Raw genomic sequence first — 15,146 nt, 5'->3', positions numbered from 1 at the left:
AGAGACAATGGATTTCAGGAAGGCAGATTTTGGTAAGCTCAGAGAGCTGATAGGTAAGGTCCCATGGGAATCAAGACTGAGGGGAAAAACAACTGAGGAGAGTTGGCAGTTTTTCAAAGGGACACTATTAAGGGCCCAAAAGCAAGCTATTCCGCTGGTTAGGAAAGATAGAAAATGTGGCAAAAGACCACCTTGGCTTAACCACGAGATATTGCATGATCTAAAAAATAAAAAGGAGTCATATAAAAAATGGAAACTAGGACAGATTACAAAGGATGAATATAGGCAAACAACACAGGAATGCAGGGGCAAGATTAGAAAGGCAAAGGCACAAAATGAGCTCAAACTAGCTACAGGAATAAAGGGAAACAAGAAAACTTTTTATCAATACATTAGAAGCAAGAGGAAGACCAAAGACAGGGTAGGCCCACTGCTCAGTGAAGAGGGAGAAACAGTAACAGGAAACTTGGAAATGGCAGAGATGCTTAATGACTTCTTTGTTTCGGTCTTCACTGAGAAGTCTGAAGGAATGCCTAACATAGTGAATGCTAATGGGAAGGGGGTAGGTTTAGCAGATAAAATAAAAAAAAGAACAAGTTAAAAATCACTTAGAAAAGTTAGATGCCTGCAAGTCACCAGGGCCTGATGAAATGCATCCTAGAATACTCAAGGAGCTAATAGAGGAGGTATCTGAGCCTCTAGCTATTATCTTTGGAAAATCATGGGAGACGGGAGAGATTCCAGAAGACTGGAAAAGGGCAAATATAGTGCCCATCTATAAAAAGGGAAATAAAAACAACCCAGGAAACTACAGACCAGTTAGTTTAACTTCTGTGCCAGGGAAGATAATGGAGCAAGTAATTAAGGAAATCATCTGCAAACACTTGGAAGGTGGTAAGGTGATAGGGAACAGCCAGCATGGATTTGTAAAGAACAAATCATGTCAAACCAATCTGATAGCTTTCTTTGATAGGATAACGAGCCTTGTGGATAAGGGTGAAGCTGTGGATGTGGTATACCTGGACTTTAGTAAGGCATTTGATACGGTCTCGCATGATATTCTTATCGATAAACTAGGCAAATACAATTTAGATGGGGCTACAATAAGGTGGGTACATAACTGGCTGGATAACCGTACTCAGAGAGTTGTTATTAATGGTTCCCAATCCTGCTGGAAAGGCATAACGAGTGGGGTACCACAGGGGTCTGTTTTGGGACCGGCTCTGTTCAATATCTTCATCAACGACTTAGATATTGGCATAGAAAGTACGCTTATTAAGTTTGTGGATGATACCAAACTGGGAGGGATTGCAACTGCTTTGGAGGACAGGGTCATAATTCAAAATGATCTGGACAAATTGGAGAAATGGTCTGAGTTAAACAGGATGAAGTTTAACAAAGACAAATGCAAAGTGCTCCACTTAGGAAGAAAAAATCAGTTTCACACATACAGAATGGGAAGAGACTGTCTAGGAAGGAGTACGGCAGAAAGGGATCTAGGGGTTATAGTGGAGCACAAGCTAAATGAGTCAACAGTGTGATGCTGTTGCAAAAAAAGCAAACATGATTCTGGGATGTATTAACAGGTGTGTTGTGAGCAAGACACAAGAAGTCATTCTTCCGATCTACTCTGCTCTGGTTAGGCCTCAGCTGGAGTATTGTGTCCAGTTCTGGGCACCGCATTTCAAAAAAGATGTGGAGAAATTGGAAAGGGTCCAGAGAAGAGCAACAAGAATGATTAAAGGTCTTGAGAACATGACCTATGAAGGAAGGCTGAAAGAATTGGGTTTGTTTAGTTTGGAAAAGAGAAGACTGAGAGGGGACATGATAGCAGTTTTTAGGTATTTAAAAGGGTGTCATAAGGAGGAGGGAAAAAACTTGTTCACCTTAGCCTCTAAGGATAGAACAAGAAGCAATGGGTTTAAACTGCAGCAAGGGAGGTCTAGGTTGGACATTAGGAAAAAGTTCCTAACTGTCAGGGTGGTTAAACACTGGAATAGATTGCCTAGGGAGGTTGTGGAATCTCCATCTCTGGAGATATTTAAGAGTAGGTTAGATAAGTGTCTATCGGGGATAGTCTAGACAGTATTTGGTCCTGCCATGCGGGCAGGGGACTGGACTCGATGACCTCTCAAGGTCCCTTCCAGTCCTAGAATCTATGAATCTATAAAATCAGAGACATCAAAATGTGTTATATAATTGCATACGTTCAAATACATCATACCATTAAGGTACATCTACACTGCAACTTCCCAGCTCAGGTAGAAAGATGCACTAGCCCTGCTCAAGCTTGTGCTCTAAAAATAGCATTGTAGCTGGGGAGTAGCTTGGGCAGTATCTTGGGCCAGCCACCTGAGTACAAACCTGCCCAGCCCCCTTGAGTACATATTCAGGTAGCTAGCCTAACCTGCCACCAGTGCTACCCCCAGCTACACTGCTATTTTTAGCACACCAGCTCAAGCAGAGCTAGCACATGTCTGTCTACCTAAGCTGGGAAACATGCTCCCAGCTGCAGCATAGATGTATTGTAAGTGTTATCTACTGGTTTCTACATTTAAGCAGGGGAGAATGTCTATGTCGGGTGGGCAAACTTTTTGGCCCGAGGGCCACATCTGGGTATGGAAATTGTATGGCCGGCCATGAATGCTCATGAAATTGGGGGTTGGGGTGCGGGGGGGGGGCTCCAGCTGGGGGTGCAGGCTCTGTGGTGGGTCCAGAAATGAGATGTTCAGTGTGCGCAAAGGGGCTCCGGGCTGGGGAAAAGGGGTTGGGGGGGTGGGGGTGGGGTGAGGATTTCAGCTGGGGGTGTGGGCTCTGGGGTGCGGCTAGGGGTGAGGGTTTGGGGTGCAGGAGAGTGCTCTGGGCTGGGACCAAGGAGTTCGGAGGGCAGGAGGGGGATCAAGGCTGGGCCAGGGGGTTGGGGAGGGGGTCGGGGGGGAGGCTCCAGGTGGCGCTTACCTCATTCAGCTCCCAGAAGCAGCGGCATGTCCCCCCTCCAGCTCCTATGCAGAGGCGTGACCAGGCAGCTCTGCATGCTGCCCCATCCACAGGTGCCGCCTCTGCAGCTCCCATTGGCTGTGGTTCCTGGCCAATGGGAGCTGCGGGGACGGGACTTGGGGCGGCGGCAGTGTACTGAGCCCCTTGGCTGCCCCTACGTGTAGGAGCCGGAGGGGAGACATGCTGCTGCTATCAGGAGCCGCGCGGAGCTGGGCAAGCCCCCGACCCCGCTCCCCGACTGGAGCTCGAGGGTCAGATTAAAATGTCTGAAGGGCTGGATGCGGTCCCTGGGCTGTAGTTTGCCCACCCTGGTCTATGTAATATCACAAGCAAGATGTATTAAATTGTTTTTCAGTGTCTAGGCATTAACTTAACTGTAAAATGAATTCTCTGAGTGTAAAAATGCCACATTTCATGTATTTTTGTATATTTATAGATTAGTCCTACAGTTATTGCTAAAGAGTTATCGGTGTCTGACACAGATGTATCAGAGGTATCTTGGACTGATAATGGGACCTTTAATTTATCTGAGGGATACACTCCACAGACAGACACATCTGATGGTATGTAATGGTTTCATTTAAGTCTTCATTTATTACAGTACTGGAAATTATCTAAAATTTTTAGGGTGCGTCAGGACATGACAAATTCCTTGTAAAAGCTGACATTTTTTATTAAAATATATTGCAATAGGTTTAATTTATTGTGTTTTGGGGACATCTGCTGGACAAGGATTATCTATGTCTTGTACATTATGCAGCACATCAATGTATAACTTAAATAACATCAGCAGCAAAGACTAAACTAAACACATTCAGAGCCAGCAAGACCAGCAATCTCCACCAGAGTTCTCAGGCAGGGTGGAAAAACAGGATTTATTCTCTTGCTCTTTGGTGTGTGTGTGTACTATGTGGATATAAAGGAAGGAAGAGGAAGAGCATATCTTGACATGTTCGGTAACCACTCCAGCAGCCAATTAAAGAAAAGCATTAATGGGCTCCAAATAATAGAATCTTGGGGGAGATGGGCACCATTGAGCCAGGATTGGATGGAGAGGCTCATATGCTAGAAGGAGATACTCAAGGATGCCTTTTTCAAGGCCAGATCATGAGATCCTTACTCTGTTTTTACTCAACCAATCTCCCAATGGGAATTTGCCTGAGTGAGGACTGAATAGAAACAAAGTAAGGAGTTCAGGATCTGGCCCTCTGAATAAGTTATGGAGAACTTTCACCTAGCTAGATCAAGAGAAAGACCATAGTATTGTAAATGTCATTGATATTGTATGTACTGTATCTGGTGTCACTACAGTAGTCTTGATGTAATCTGTTCAGTTAGTGGTTCTGCTATTCTGCAGGTCCTGTATTTTTCTAAGATGGAGGTTACTTAAAATTACAAGTAGGATAGTATTGCAGGATAGTTATAAATGCCAAATCAGTGTCATTTAATTCTTTCTTTTTTTAAAGTAGCTATCACAAGTTGTAATCAAACAGCAGTATTTGGTGGAAAAATATAAATTAATGATAAATAAGTATGATTCATTTAAACTTCAGGGCTTTTATATCTGTTAGCCTTTATCAAAATGCCTCATCACTTGTTCTTATGAAACAAAATAAATTCAGTCAGATTAATTTTTTTTTTATCCTCAGTGCACATTAGAACAAAGGTTCTTTTCATATATATTCTCCTTAATTCACTTCCTTAAGGCCTGGTTTACAAGCCTATGGTCAGTTGGTGTTTTAATAGAGTAAGGACTCTAGCATCAGGTCGTAAAAGCACACTGTGAAGTTTTAATTTTTTTAAAAATTCCTCATGTTACTAATAACACTTTGGATTATTAAAAACAAAACTATTAAAATCCAATTTACTTTTAACCATTAAAAGTGAAACTACACTGGTCAGTTTTGCTAAGGTTTTGTGTTCAAAATTTGTGGGGAATGTTTTACATACAACTTTGATAGTAACAAAAATGTTTTCATGATATTTTTTCATACCTTAATGAAAAGAGATTTGTTAATGGATTCAGACATTCCCAAGCAGATTTTACAACCAACCCCTATCAGCATGGTGCTCAGGCATGAGGACTGCAAGATGAGTTTCACCAGGCAGCTTTCGTTTTATAGGCCTAGTGAAATGTAAAATGTAAACAGTGTAAATGGTAAAAAGGAAATTAATTTTTACATTTTTAATAATCTAAGGAAGCTTTTAATATTTACTTTTAACCTGACATTCTCCCATTAAATTATTAATGTTTTCTCACTGAAGTAATGTAGTCAGATTTTGAGCAACAATGATGTTCGCAGCTTTGAAATACTGATTATATAATCTGAGAAACATCTAATTTGAATGGTGCCAGAAAGCTCTCCTTGTTAAATCACAAAATTGTGGTAGGGAATAAACTTTACTAATAATAATAATTTGTGTTCTTTCATTCTCCCTTGTTTGCTAACAGTATTTTCAACTGTTAATCACTTAATAGATTTTGACCGACCTAGTGATCATGAAGAAGCTTTTGCCAGAGATCTTGCAGAATTTCCCTCTCTAGAAAATGGCGCAGGAACAAATGACGATGATGACTCGAGCATTGGCATTCCCACCCATCAGAAGAGAAAAAAGGAACAGATGCCTTCCAAGATGGCTCATTCTCCCAGACAGAGGAAAGAGAGGCAGTCTGCCACAGGCCTCTCCCTTCCTTTGACCAGTGACCAAACCTTTAACTTAGTGAGTGATATTGCTGGTGATGTTATTGCAGCTGCTGTGTCTGCCGCCATCAAAGACCAGTTGCAGTCCACACAACGAGCACCCTCACAGGTAGTCCCCAGTTTGAGTGAGGAGACAGACACGGAAGAAGCTGATGATTTTGAACTGCTTGACCAATCAGAGCTTGAGCAGATTGAGAGTGAACTGGGGCTTACACAAGGCCACGAAGAAAAGCCACAGGAAAAAAAGAAATCTTCAGGCTTCCTTTCAAATCTGCTTGGAGGTCATTAACCTGGAAATTGGAGCTAGTAACGTAGCAGAAGTGAAACAAAAAATCAAATGCAAAAAAAAGGAAAATGCTCAGCTGTAAGCTTTAACTATTACTTCAGATGTGTTGTAATAATTTCCCTTACACAGAGTGAATTAATTGGATACATATCAGCTGACCCTGATAGTTTAATGTTTCTGATAGTTGTGCCTCAATGTAGTAGCATGGAAATGAAGTATCTAGCCACTCTTTGGTCACTGATGAATGTTAGAGGTCAGTTGTTATTTAAGGAAAAATTAAATTGCCAAATCTAGATTTCGAGGTCCTCAGCCAAATGCTCTTCACCTTCAGTTTGTTTCCACTTAGTTTTCAAGCATCCAAAGCAGTTAACGATATGTACAGTGAAGAGAAATTATGAATAGGATGCAGTGAGATTAGCAAAATCTTATCTGCCTCTATTATAGTGGAATATCTAGATCCCTATGGTTATTGTGTGTGGCATGTTTGATGTCCATGAACACTTTATTCAGCATAAACCTCAAATTTAAGGATGTGTGCAATGCCATCAAAATTAACAAAAGTTGTGTTGCATATGTAAACTTTCAAATTAATTTCTTGATAAGCTGATACATTTCCAAGTTATCTCTGATGTTTTAGGCTTGTAGAGCTATGAAATGGCATGCTACTAAATTGACCACCTGCTGTATTCTCTGCTAGAGTCTGGTACTGGGCAGTCAGTAATGTCCATAAAAAGCAAGGCAAAAACAATGTTACACTTTAGATTATAAATATCATGTAAACTGAACAAGGCCTTTGTTGTTTTGTTTTTTAATTTTAGTTTGGAATAGGGAAGCCAAGAATATTAAAGGTGAACAGAGAGGCTTTTTACCTGCCAATACCTGCAGTCAGGGTTCTGGTTTTTTCATGAGACAGCTGCTATCACTCCTAATTGAAGTCATTAGAGAGTTATTCTTTAAGCTGTATCTGGTGTTCAGTGAGGCCAGATGTTAAAGAAGAAACACAGAAACTTCTTGGCATACAAGTGAAGGAGGAACTTGTTTAAAAATATTTATTTGTAATTTTTAACTCCTCACATACTCAGACTGGCTTGGGATCTTAAACAAGTAACTTAGTCCGGTTTTTTTTCAAGATTTTTGGTTCACCTTTAAACAAAGATGAAAGGCAATGCCCATTTAAGGTAAACAAAGATTAATAGGAAGAAGTAAAGCTAGTTTTATTAATGTGCTGTAAATTGTTAGCAGGGTTGAGGGACCATGTCAGCTGTTATCACTAATCTTTATGTGATCTCCTATTTGCTGGCATTTTACAGGTGAATGTTGTTATCTAGAACCCTCAGAAAGTACAAACCAAGCTTATAGCAAGGTCAGCTTTTCTTCCCTAATAGAATATATTTAGAAAAAAACTTGTTTTAAAGTAGCACAGTTTTAAATTTGTTTTTCTTTCTGAGGCATTTAAAAGCTAGACAGATTGCCAAAAAGATTTTAGGTAAAGGAAAGCTATGGAAGACTTTTGACAATAGCTTTATCGTTGCTTGTGCTTATGTGTCAGTAATGCATATTAACTGTGTTTGCTGTCCTTTATCGGTACAAAAGTGAGCCTGTGCCTTCATTATCTAACCCATCCTGAAAGAAGTGAAAACTGGATATAGAGGCCACAAAATGTAGTTTTTAAAATTACATCATCCTGACATTTAATAAAAGTTTCTGAAAAATATATAAAATACAGCCATATATTTTATGCAGTGTTAGCTGTTAAGTTTTTTTATGACTTTTTCCCAGCTTGTGCATTCCCATCTAGTAAACAAACACACACAAAGGCTGTGGTCACGAAATTAGTGAGTGTAAAAGCCATTTCAGTTTCTCAGATGAATAAAGAACACTGTTTCCTTAATGCATGTTTAAGACAATCTACATAGTTAGAAGAGTACAAGTTACAAGTCACCGATGAAGCTTTCAGAACATCTTGACAATAGTATGCTTCCCTGTGTGATAGTACAAGTAACAAGAAGATTAACAGGGTACAACACATGAAGAAACTGGATGGGCAGGGCTGGAGAGGGGGAGGTCTTTAACAAGACCCTAAGTGGATGTTGAGTCATGCTAGCTTACTGTTGATGGTGGCATTGTAACAGTGTGCACTTTATTGTTTTCTGAAGAATATTTGTGGTTACAAAATTATATAATACAGGGGCACTCTTATAGAAATGCAAATTACATCAAGGAAGAAAAGCAGTTGCAGGAGGAGTTGCTCAGACTTTTTGTAAATGATCCATTTTCTGGTTTCAAGATAGAAAAGTAAACCAATTTGACTATGTGTTCCAGTGTGGAATAAGTCCTGAATTGTCCATAAGGAAGCAAGGCAAAACAAACCTGAACATATAACATACTGAAATGTGGGAGCACAATTGCTCATTACCCTGTGTTTGGCTTTTTAAAATTTTTGTTCTTCTATTTTTATAGTAGTTAAAGAATAATTAACTGTTTGTTCAAGACCCAAATACTGCAGGATTGGAAGAAGAGGACTTAATAAAAATTATTAGTAGTAATAAAATTATAGCATATCTTTCCTACTTTATTAATATCAGATTGACCCACAAGCATCTGTGAGAGCTAAAAAAGAAGGCTTTGAGCTCTGAATAGTAAGTAATTGAGCATGCCATGATTTTCTGCAGAACTTTCTCAAAAAAAGACAGCGTAAGTCAGAAGTACTTGGTTCAGAAATAATTAAGAAATATTGGTTATGCATTCCCTTTGCATTAGTTGGACAGTTGAGCATGAAGAAACATTTTCTGTCCTTCTAAAAGATCCCGTTCAGTTGGAATTCGTATTAGGGATCCTACGTTTGCTGCACTCAGCAGCAGCAACAAAATAAGCTACTGAAGAATTACAACATTTTACAATCTTGCAATAATTCGCACAGCTTCTTTCCTACCAAGAGTCCTGCCACCTTCAAAAATTAATAAAATTACAGAAACAAAGCCATATGAGTATGAGAGTAAATTAAACAATGTAAAAGTGTATATTTGCTTCATAGAAAACTTGTTTTGACACAATGTATTGTAAAATATAATATACACATATTGAGCTAGATCGTGATTGTATCTTTAAGGGATTTCTCCTTTTGTTAGAAGAGTATATATGGACCCCTCTAGTTCAGTCCTCCTTACTCAATAAAATTCCTATTGACTTCATTGGGCCTGTTGCCCTAGTAAGAATGACTGAATTGGGGGCCTTAATTATGTCACTCCTGTTTCTTGAACAATATGTTAAATCCAAAATAAAGGAACCTTTCAAAAAGCTTAAACTTGGAGATAGAAGCCTTTTTGGCATATACATAGTCATAAATGCATACCTTTAATCCTTTAGTGAGCTTGTTTCTTTTTTAAATTGAGTCTACAATGAGGAGGGATAAATAGGACATTACTAAATATGAAAAAATACAGATTTTACTTGCTTTTAGTTCATTTTGCACTTATTCCAGACGAATGCCCATATAACTAAGCACTCTGTTGAACAGACATACCGTGGTCTCCATTTATTTAATATGAAAGCAATTAATGGTCTCTGGACAAGCTATCCAGGTAACCAGAAACTGGAAAATTACAGAATATCTCAAACTGTTTATCTAAAATATTTTGCAGCACTTTACCTAATATGATTACTGTTTTATAAACATGGAATAATTAATTATTATTATTATTATTATTGTAATTGTTTGTAAAACTATTTAATAAATATGGTAGTTTTTATCTTTCATTATATAAAATTGTATGTTTGTTATTCCAAAAATATAACTTTAGTCAAGTTAATGCCACTTTTTTTTTTCCTAATCTGATGTGAACCACTGTTTAATAGTGTGGAGGGTCATACTAAATAAATGATCTTAGCTCTCAGCTACAGCCTGATAATTTTAGAACTTTATCCATGTAAGCAGGGTCTGAATGAGCTCTCTGCTGACATATTGTGATGAGCTGGAGGGAAAGACTTCAAGAACAGACTGTATTTGCATAGGCACACCTACTCTGCCTAGATACACAGCAGAGGGAACTGCTCTTCCAAAATGATCAATTTGGGCTGGTGTTGGGTTACAAATCACTCTAGTATTTGAATGCAGGAGTAATGGAATGTTGTTATCCTGATCGCATGAGTAAAGGGCAGCAGAACTGTATTTAAGTTGCCCTGATTGATGGCTCACCCTAAACTGAACCTCACTCTCTAAGCAGCAGGTAGGGATGCCAAATTCCACTTGAAAAACAGAGAGGGTGGGAATGGGTGTTTATACCTGATGTTGTGTGTTCTGTCTCAAGATCCTTCCCCTCTCCACTGTTTAAAGACAGAGCTGACTACACTCATTGAGAGTCTTTGTTTTGTTAAGTGATCACTACAGCTGAAATCACTGATAACCACTGTGCTGAGCACAGTGACAGTATGGTGGTGAAAGAGACTACCCAGCCCACAGAAAGGTTCCCCACTACCTACTGAAATCATTGAGTGCTGGGTTAAGTCGTGAACATCAGAATGTGACATCAGAATGAATGGTGGTGGCAGTGGCCAGCGGTGGCAGAGTGAACAAGGACAGGAGAGTGAGTGGCAGCAACTGTGAGTCAGTTGCTGAGATGGCTGCAGCAGCTGAGGCACTGCTTGGTGCCTTCGCCCACTCCCCGGGGTGGGGGGGGTGAACTCACATGAACACACCTCTGAATTCCGGGCCTTCACTGACCTAGGACAGTAACTGTGAGTAAAGTGCAGTGGAAGGAGAGGGAAATGGCAGGTTAAAGGAACATTTGTTGGACTTCTACACTGCAAGGTGAGAGCAAAGGACACGGCCCAACACACTCTGGGGTGGGTGTGTAAACGTACATAAGAATGACCATACTGGATCAGACCAATGGTCCATCTAGTATCCTGTCTTCCAACAGTGGCCAACGTCAGGTGCCCCAGAGGGAATGAACAGAACAGGCAATCATTGAGTGATCCATTCCCTGTCGTCCACTCCCAGCCTCTGGCAATCAGGGGCTAGGGACACCCAGAGCACAGAGTTGTATCCTGGATCATCTTGGCTAATAGCCAGTGATGGACCTATCCTCAATGAGCTTATCTAGTTCTGTTTTGAACCCCATTATAGTTGTGGCCTTCAGAACATTCCCTGGCAATGAGTTCCACAGGTTGACTGTGTTGTGTGAAGATGTACATCCTTTTGTTTGTTTTAAGCCTGCTGCCTATTAATTTCATTGGGCGACCCCTAGCTCTTGTGTTATGTGAAGGAATAAATAACACTTCCTTATTCATTTTCTCCACATCAGTCACGATTTTACAGACCTCTGTCATATCGCCTCTTAGTCATCTCTTTTCCAAGCGGAAAAATACTAGTTTTTTTTTAATCTCTCCTCATATGGGAGCTGTTCCACACCCTTAATCACTTTTGTTGCCCTTCTCTGTAACTTTTCCAATTCCAATAAAACTTTTTTTGAGATGGGGTAACCAGAACTACATGCAGTATTCAAGGTGTGAGTGTTCCATGGATTTATATATAGTGGCATTATGATATTTTCTGTCTTATCTATCCCTTTCCTAATGGCTCCTAACACTGCACACTGAGCAGATGTTTTCAGAGAACTATCCACAATAACTCCAAGATCTCTTTCTTGAGTGGTAGCAGCTAATTTAGTCCCCATCATTTTGTATGTATAGTTGGGATTATGTTTTCCAATGTGCATTTATCCACATTTTGTTGACCAGTCACCCAGTTTTGTGAGATTCCTTTGCAAGTCTTTGCAGTCTGTTTTGGATTTAACTATTTTAAGTAATTTTGTATCATCTGCAAATTTTGCCACCTCACTGTTTACCCCCTTTCCGGGTCATTTATGAATATGTTGAACAGCACCTGTCCCAATACAGATCCCTGGGGGACACCACTATTTACCAATCTCCAATCTGAAAACTGACCATTTATTCCTACTTTTTGTTTTCTATCTTTTAATCATGATCCATGAAAGGACCTTCCCTCTTATCCCATGATTGCTTACTTTATTTTAAGAGCCTTTGGTGTGAGGGATCTTGTCAAAGGCTTTCTGAAAGTCCAAGTACACTATAACCACTGGATCACCCTTGTGCATGTGTTTGTTGATCCCCTCAAAGATTTCTAATAGATTTATGAGGCATGGTTTCCATTTACAAAAGCCATGTTGACTCTTCCCCAACAAATTGTGTTCACCTATGTGTCTGATAATTTTGTTCTTTACTATACTTTGAACCAGTTTGCCTGGTACTCAACTTAGGCCTATCAGCTTGTAATTGCCAGTATCATCTCTGGAGTCTTTTTAAAAAATTGGTGTCACATTAGCTATCCTCCAGTCGTCTGGTACAGAAGCTGACAGGTTATGTACCTCACTTAGTAGTTCCACAATTTCATATTTGAGTTCCTTCAAAACTCTTGGGTGAATACCATCTAGTCCTGGGGCCTTATTGTTGTTTAATTTATCAATTTGTTCCAGAACCATCTCTATTGACACCTCAATCTGGGACAGTGCGTCAGATTTGTCACCTAAAAAGAATGGCTCAGGTGTGAGAATCTCCCTCACATCCTCTGCAGTGAAGACTGATGGAGAGAATTCATTTAGCTTCTCCACAATGGCCTTGTCTTCCTTGAGTGCTCCTTGATTGTCCAGTGGCCCCACTGATTGTTTGGTGGGCTTCCTGCTTGTGATTTTTTTTTTTTTAAATTGCTGTTAATTTTTGAGTCTTTGGCTACTTGCTCTTCAAATTCTTTTTTTGGCCTGCCTAATTATACTTTTGTTGCTCAAAGTCACGTGCTTTCAAATCATGCTTTTGGTGTTTTCCCAAATTAATGCCAGGTTCCTATTCCCTTTTTATTAAAAGTTTTTTTTTGTTTGTTTTTTTGTTGTTGTTTGTTTGTTTGTTTTTTTGTGATACAGTCTCAGTGATTGGGGGTGGGGAGAGTATTACCTCTTAGAGACGCCTGGGGTAGTTTTAAGTTTTTCCAGGTTACTGGGTGGGGCTTGGTTCTGTTTTGTATTGTTAAGAGGAACCTCTCAATATTGAATCCGGTCCTTGTTGCTGCTGACTCCACCTGGCAGAAGGGTTACATCAAGAGACAATATTGGGACTGCTCTAAGATGTTCTAACTGGACAATATGTTGTGATTGGAGAATTCAAAGATTCCTTGGTTGCCCCCCAAAAAGGTAAGATCACCAATTGAATCCCAGTCCACATCAGTAGTGACTGAAAGACGTCATTTGATCACTGCTTGGATTATGTGAAATGAATAAGTGGTCCCATATCAATTTCTGTGGTTTTGTTTTGAAGATACACTGAAGCCATCAGGAGCTGTGAGCTCTGAGCACTTTTGAAAATCAGATTACCTTCTGGAAAGAGACCTGATCTATACTAAAAAGTTAGGTTAACGTAAGTCACTTTGCGTCAACCTATTGGTGCATATGTCTAAACTCAAAGTTGTCTGCAGCCCTATTAAGGGGATGCAGTAAAACCACCTCCCCAAACAGCATAAAGCCATGGTCGACCTACAGAGGTCAACACAGTGCAAGTGTGATCTGTATTGACCCTTACATTCCTCCAGCAGCTGTCCCACAATGCTAGACAGTGACCGCTCTGGTCACAATTGTCAACTGTCCAAGGGTCATGGAGCCTGGAAGCCATCCCCTGGCTGGAGTAGACAGGAGGCACTGGATCTCCTGGGCCTGAAGAGAGAAGATACTGTGCAAGCACAGCTATGGTCTAGCCATAGAAACATGGATATCTATGGAAAACTTGCACAGGGGCTACAGGCAAAGGAGTATGATGGCTCAGCAGCAGCACTGTGTAAAAGCAAAGGAACTCCAGCCAGTGAACCACAAGGCTGGGGAGGCCAACAATTGATCTGGTGCTGAGCATACACCTGCTGCTTTTACAATGAGCTGCATGCCATAATTGGCAGAGACTCCACCAGCACCCTGCAGAACACCATGGATACCTCAGAGGAGCCTGAGACACAGACCTGTGCTGTGAGGGGGGAGAGAGGACATAGTGGGTGTGTCCAGCTATCTTACGAGCCAGGTTCTGTTAGAGTCTGCTGCCGTCTAGCTAGCTCCGCCAGCCAAGCGTGGACAAGCCCATTGACGGGGAAGGAGCCTCAGGTAAGTGTGTGCCTGCATTTTCCATTATAATGTTTAAATGTAAAGAGGGTGCCTGGCCTGTCTCCAAGTTAACAAGACACAGGTATTGACTTTTCATTGTACTTGTACTAGGAGGAGGTAGCAGTACATCAAACAGAGTAGAGTTACCTCATTTTCATTCTCCTGTAGGATTAGGCAGCGGAGGGCAGGGGGATGGAACACTTTATGTACACAAGGATGTCCCTTGTATCCTCCTGAGAGAACTCGATGAAACTTTCGTGGAGACACTCTGCAGTCCTTTCCCTAAAGTTGCTAGGGATGGCTGCTTTATTTCTTCTTTCACCCTAGGACACGTTCCCATGCCACTCCTCAATAAGTGTGGGTGGCACCATTCAGGGCCGTTTGGCGCCTTTGGCGTTTCTGCCGCCTCAAGTGGCGGGAAAAAAAAAAAGCCTTTCGGCGGCACTTCGGTGGCGGGCCCTTCACTCCCTCTCTTCCTCTTCGGCGGCACTTTGATGGCAGCTCAAAGAGGAAGAGAGGGACTGAGGGACCCGCCGCCGAATTACCGCCGAAGACCCAGATGTGCCGCCCAATAGCGGATGGAGTGCCGCCCCTTTGTATTGGCCGCCCCAAGCACCTGCTTCCTTAGCTGGTGCCTGGAGCCAGTCCTGGCACCATTGCAATACACTGGCTAGCAGCAAAGGGTCTGGACAGCTTCAGGACACTTCAGAAGCTCTGTGCCTGTGTTACCCTCAAGAGTGAGATATTAGTTAAAAATCACCACCACCTGTGGATTATAGTGCCAACATTCAGTGCCATTGTCCTATGCTCATATCCATGGAAATAGAGACCAAAATGTTATTGTTTCATGCAACCAAACATCATAATGCCTTCCTGTGATGTTATATGATTAAGATATGACCATGTATATCATTGTTGCTACCACTGTTATACAATTGCAACAAATCTTGTACAAAGTATGTCATATAAGGTGTCAATGAAAAAGTTATGATTTGCTGAAAATGATTA

General features: G+C 40.9%; 1 protein-coding gene across 2 annotated transcripts in view; it reads left to right on the top strand.

The window, feature by feature from the left end:
- Positions 1-7,472, top strand: part of RETREG1 (reticulophagy regulator 1) — a 149,605-nt gene extending 142,133 nt beyond the window's left edge. For both annotated transcript variants that reach the window (XM_024209989.1, XM_024209990.1), the window contains 2 exons: positions 3,434-3,560; positions 5,477-7,472. In XM_024209989.1, coding sequence (XP_024065757.1) covers positions 3,434-3,560; positions 5,477-5,988 — 639 coding nt within the window. In that variant the 3' untranslated portion in view covers positions 5,989-7,472. The remainder of the gene's footprint in view (positions 1-3,433; positions 3,561-5,476) is intronic.
- The last annotated feature ends 7,674 nt before the right edge of the window (positions 7,473-15,146 follow it).

The sequence above is a fragment of the Terrapene carolina genome, unplaced genomic scaffold (assembly GCF_002925995.2).
Source record: "Terrapene carolina triunguis isolate 2854851 unplaced genomic scaffold, T_m_triunguis-2.0 Scaffold48, whole genome shotgun sequence".
Classification (NCBI taxonomy): Eukaryota; Metazoa; Chordata; order Testudines; family Emydidae; genus Terrapene; species Terrapene triunguis.
The sequence above is the reverse complement of the archived record's forward strand: the minus strand, read 5'-3'. Positions and strand labels throughout refer to the sequence as shown.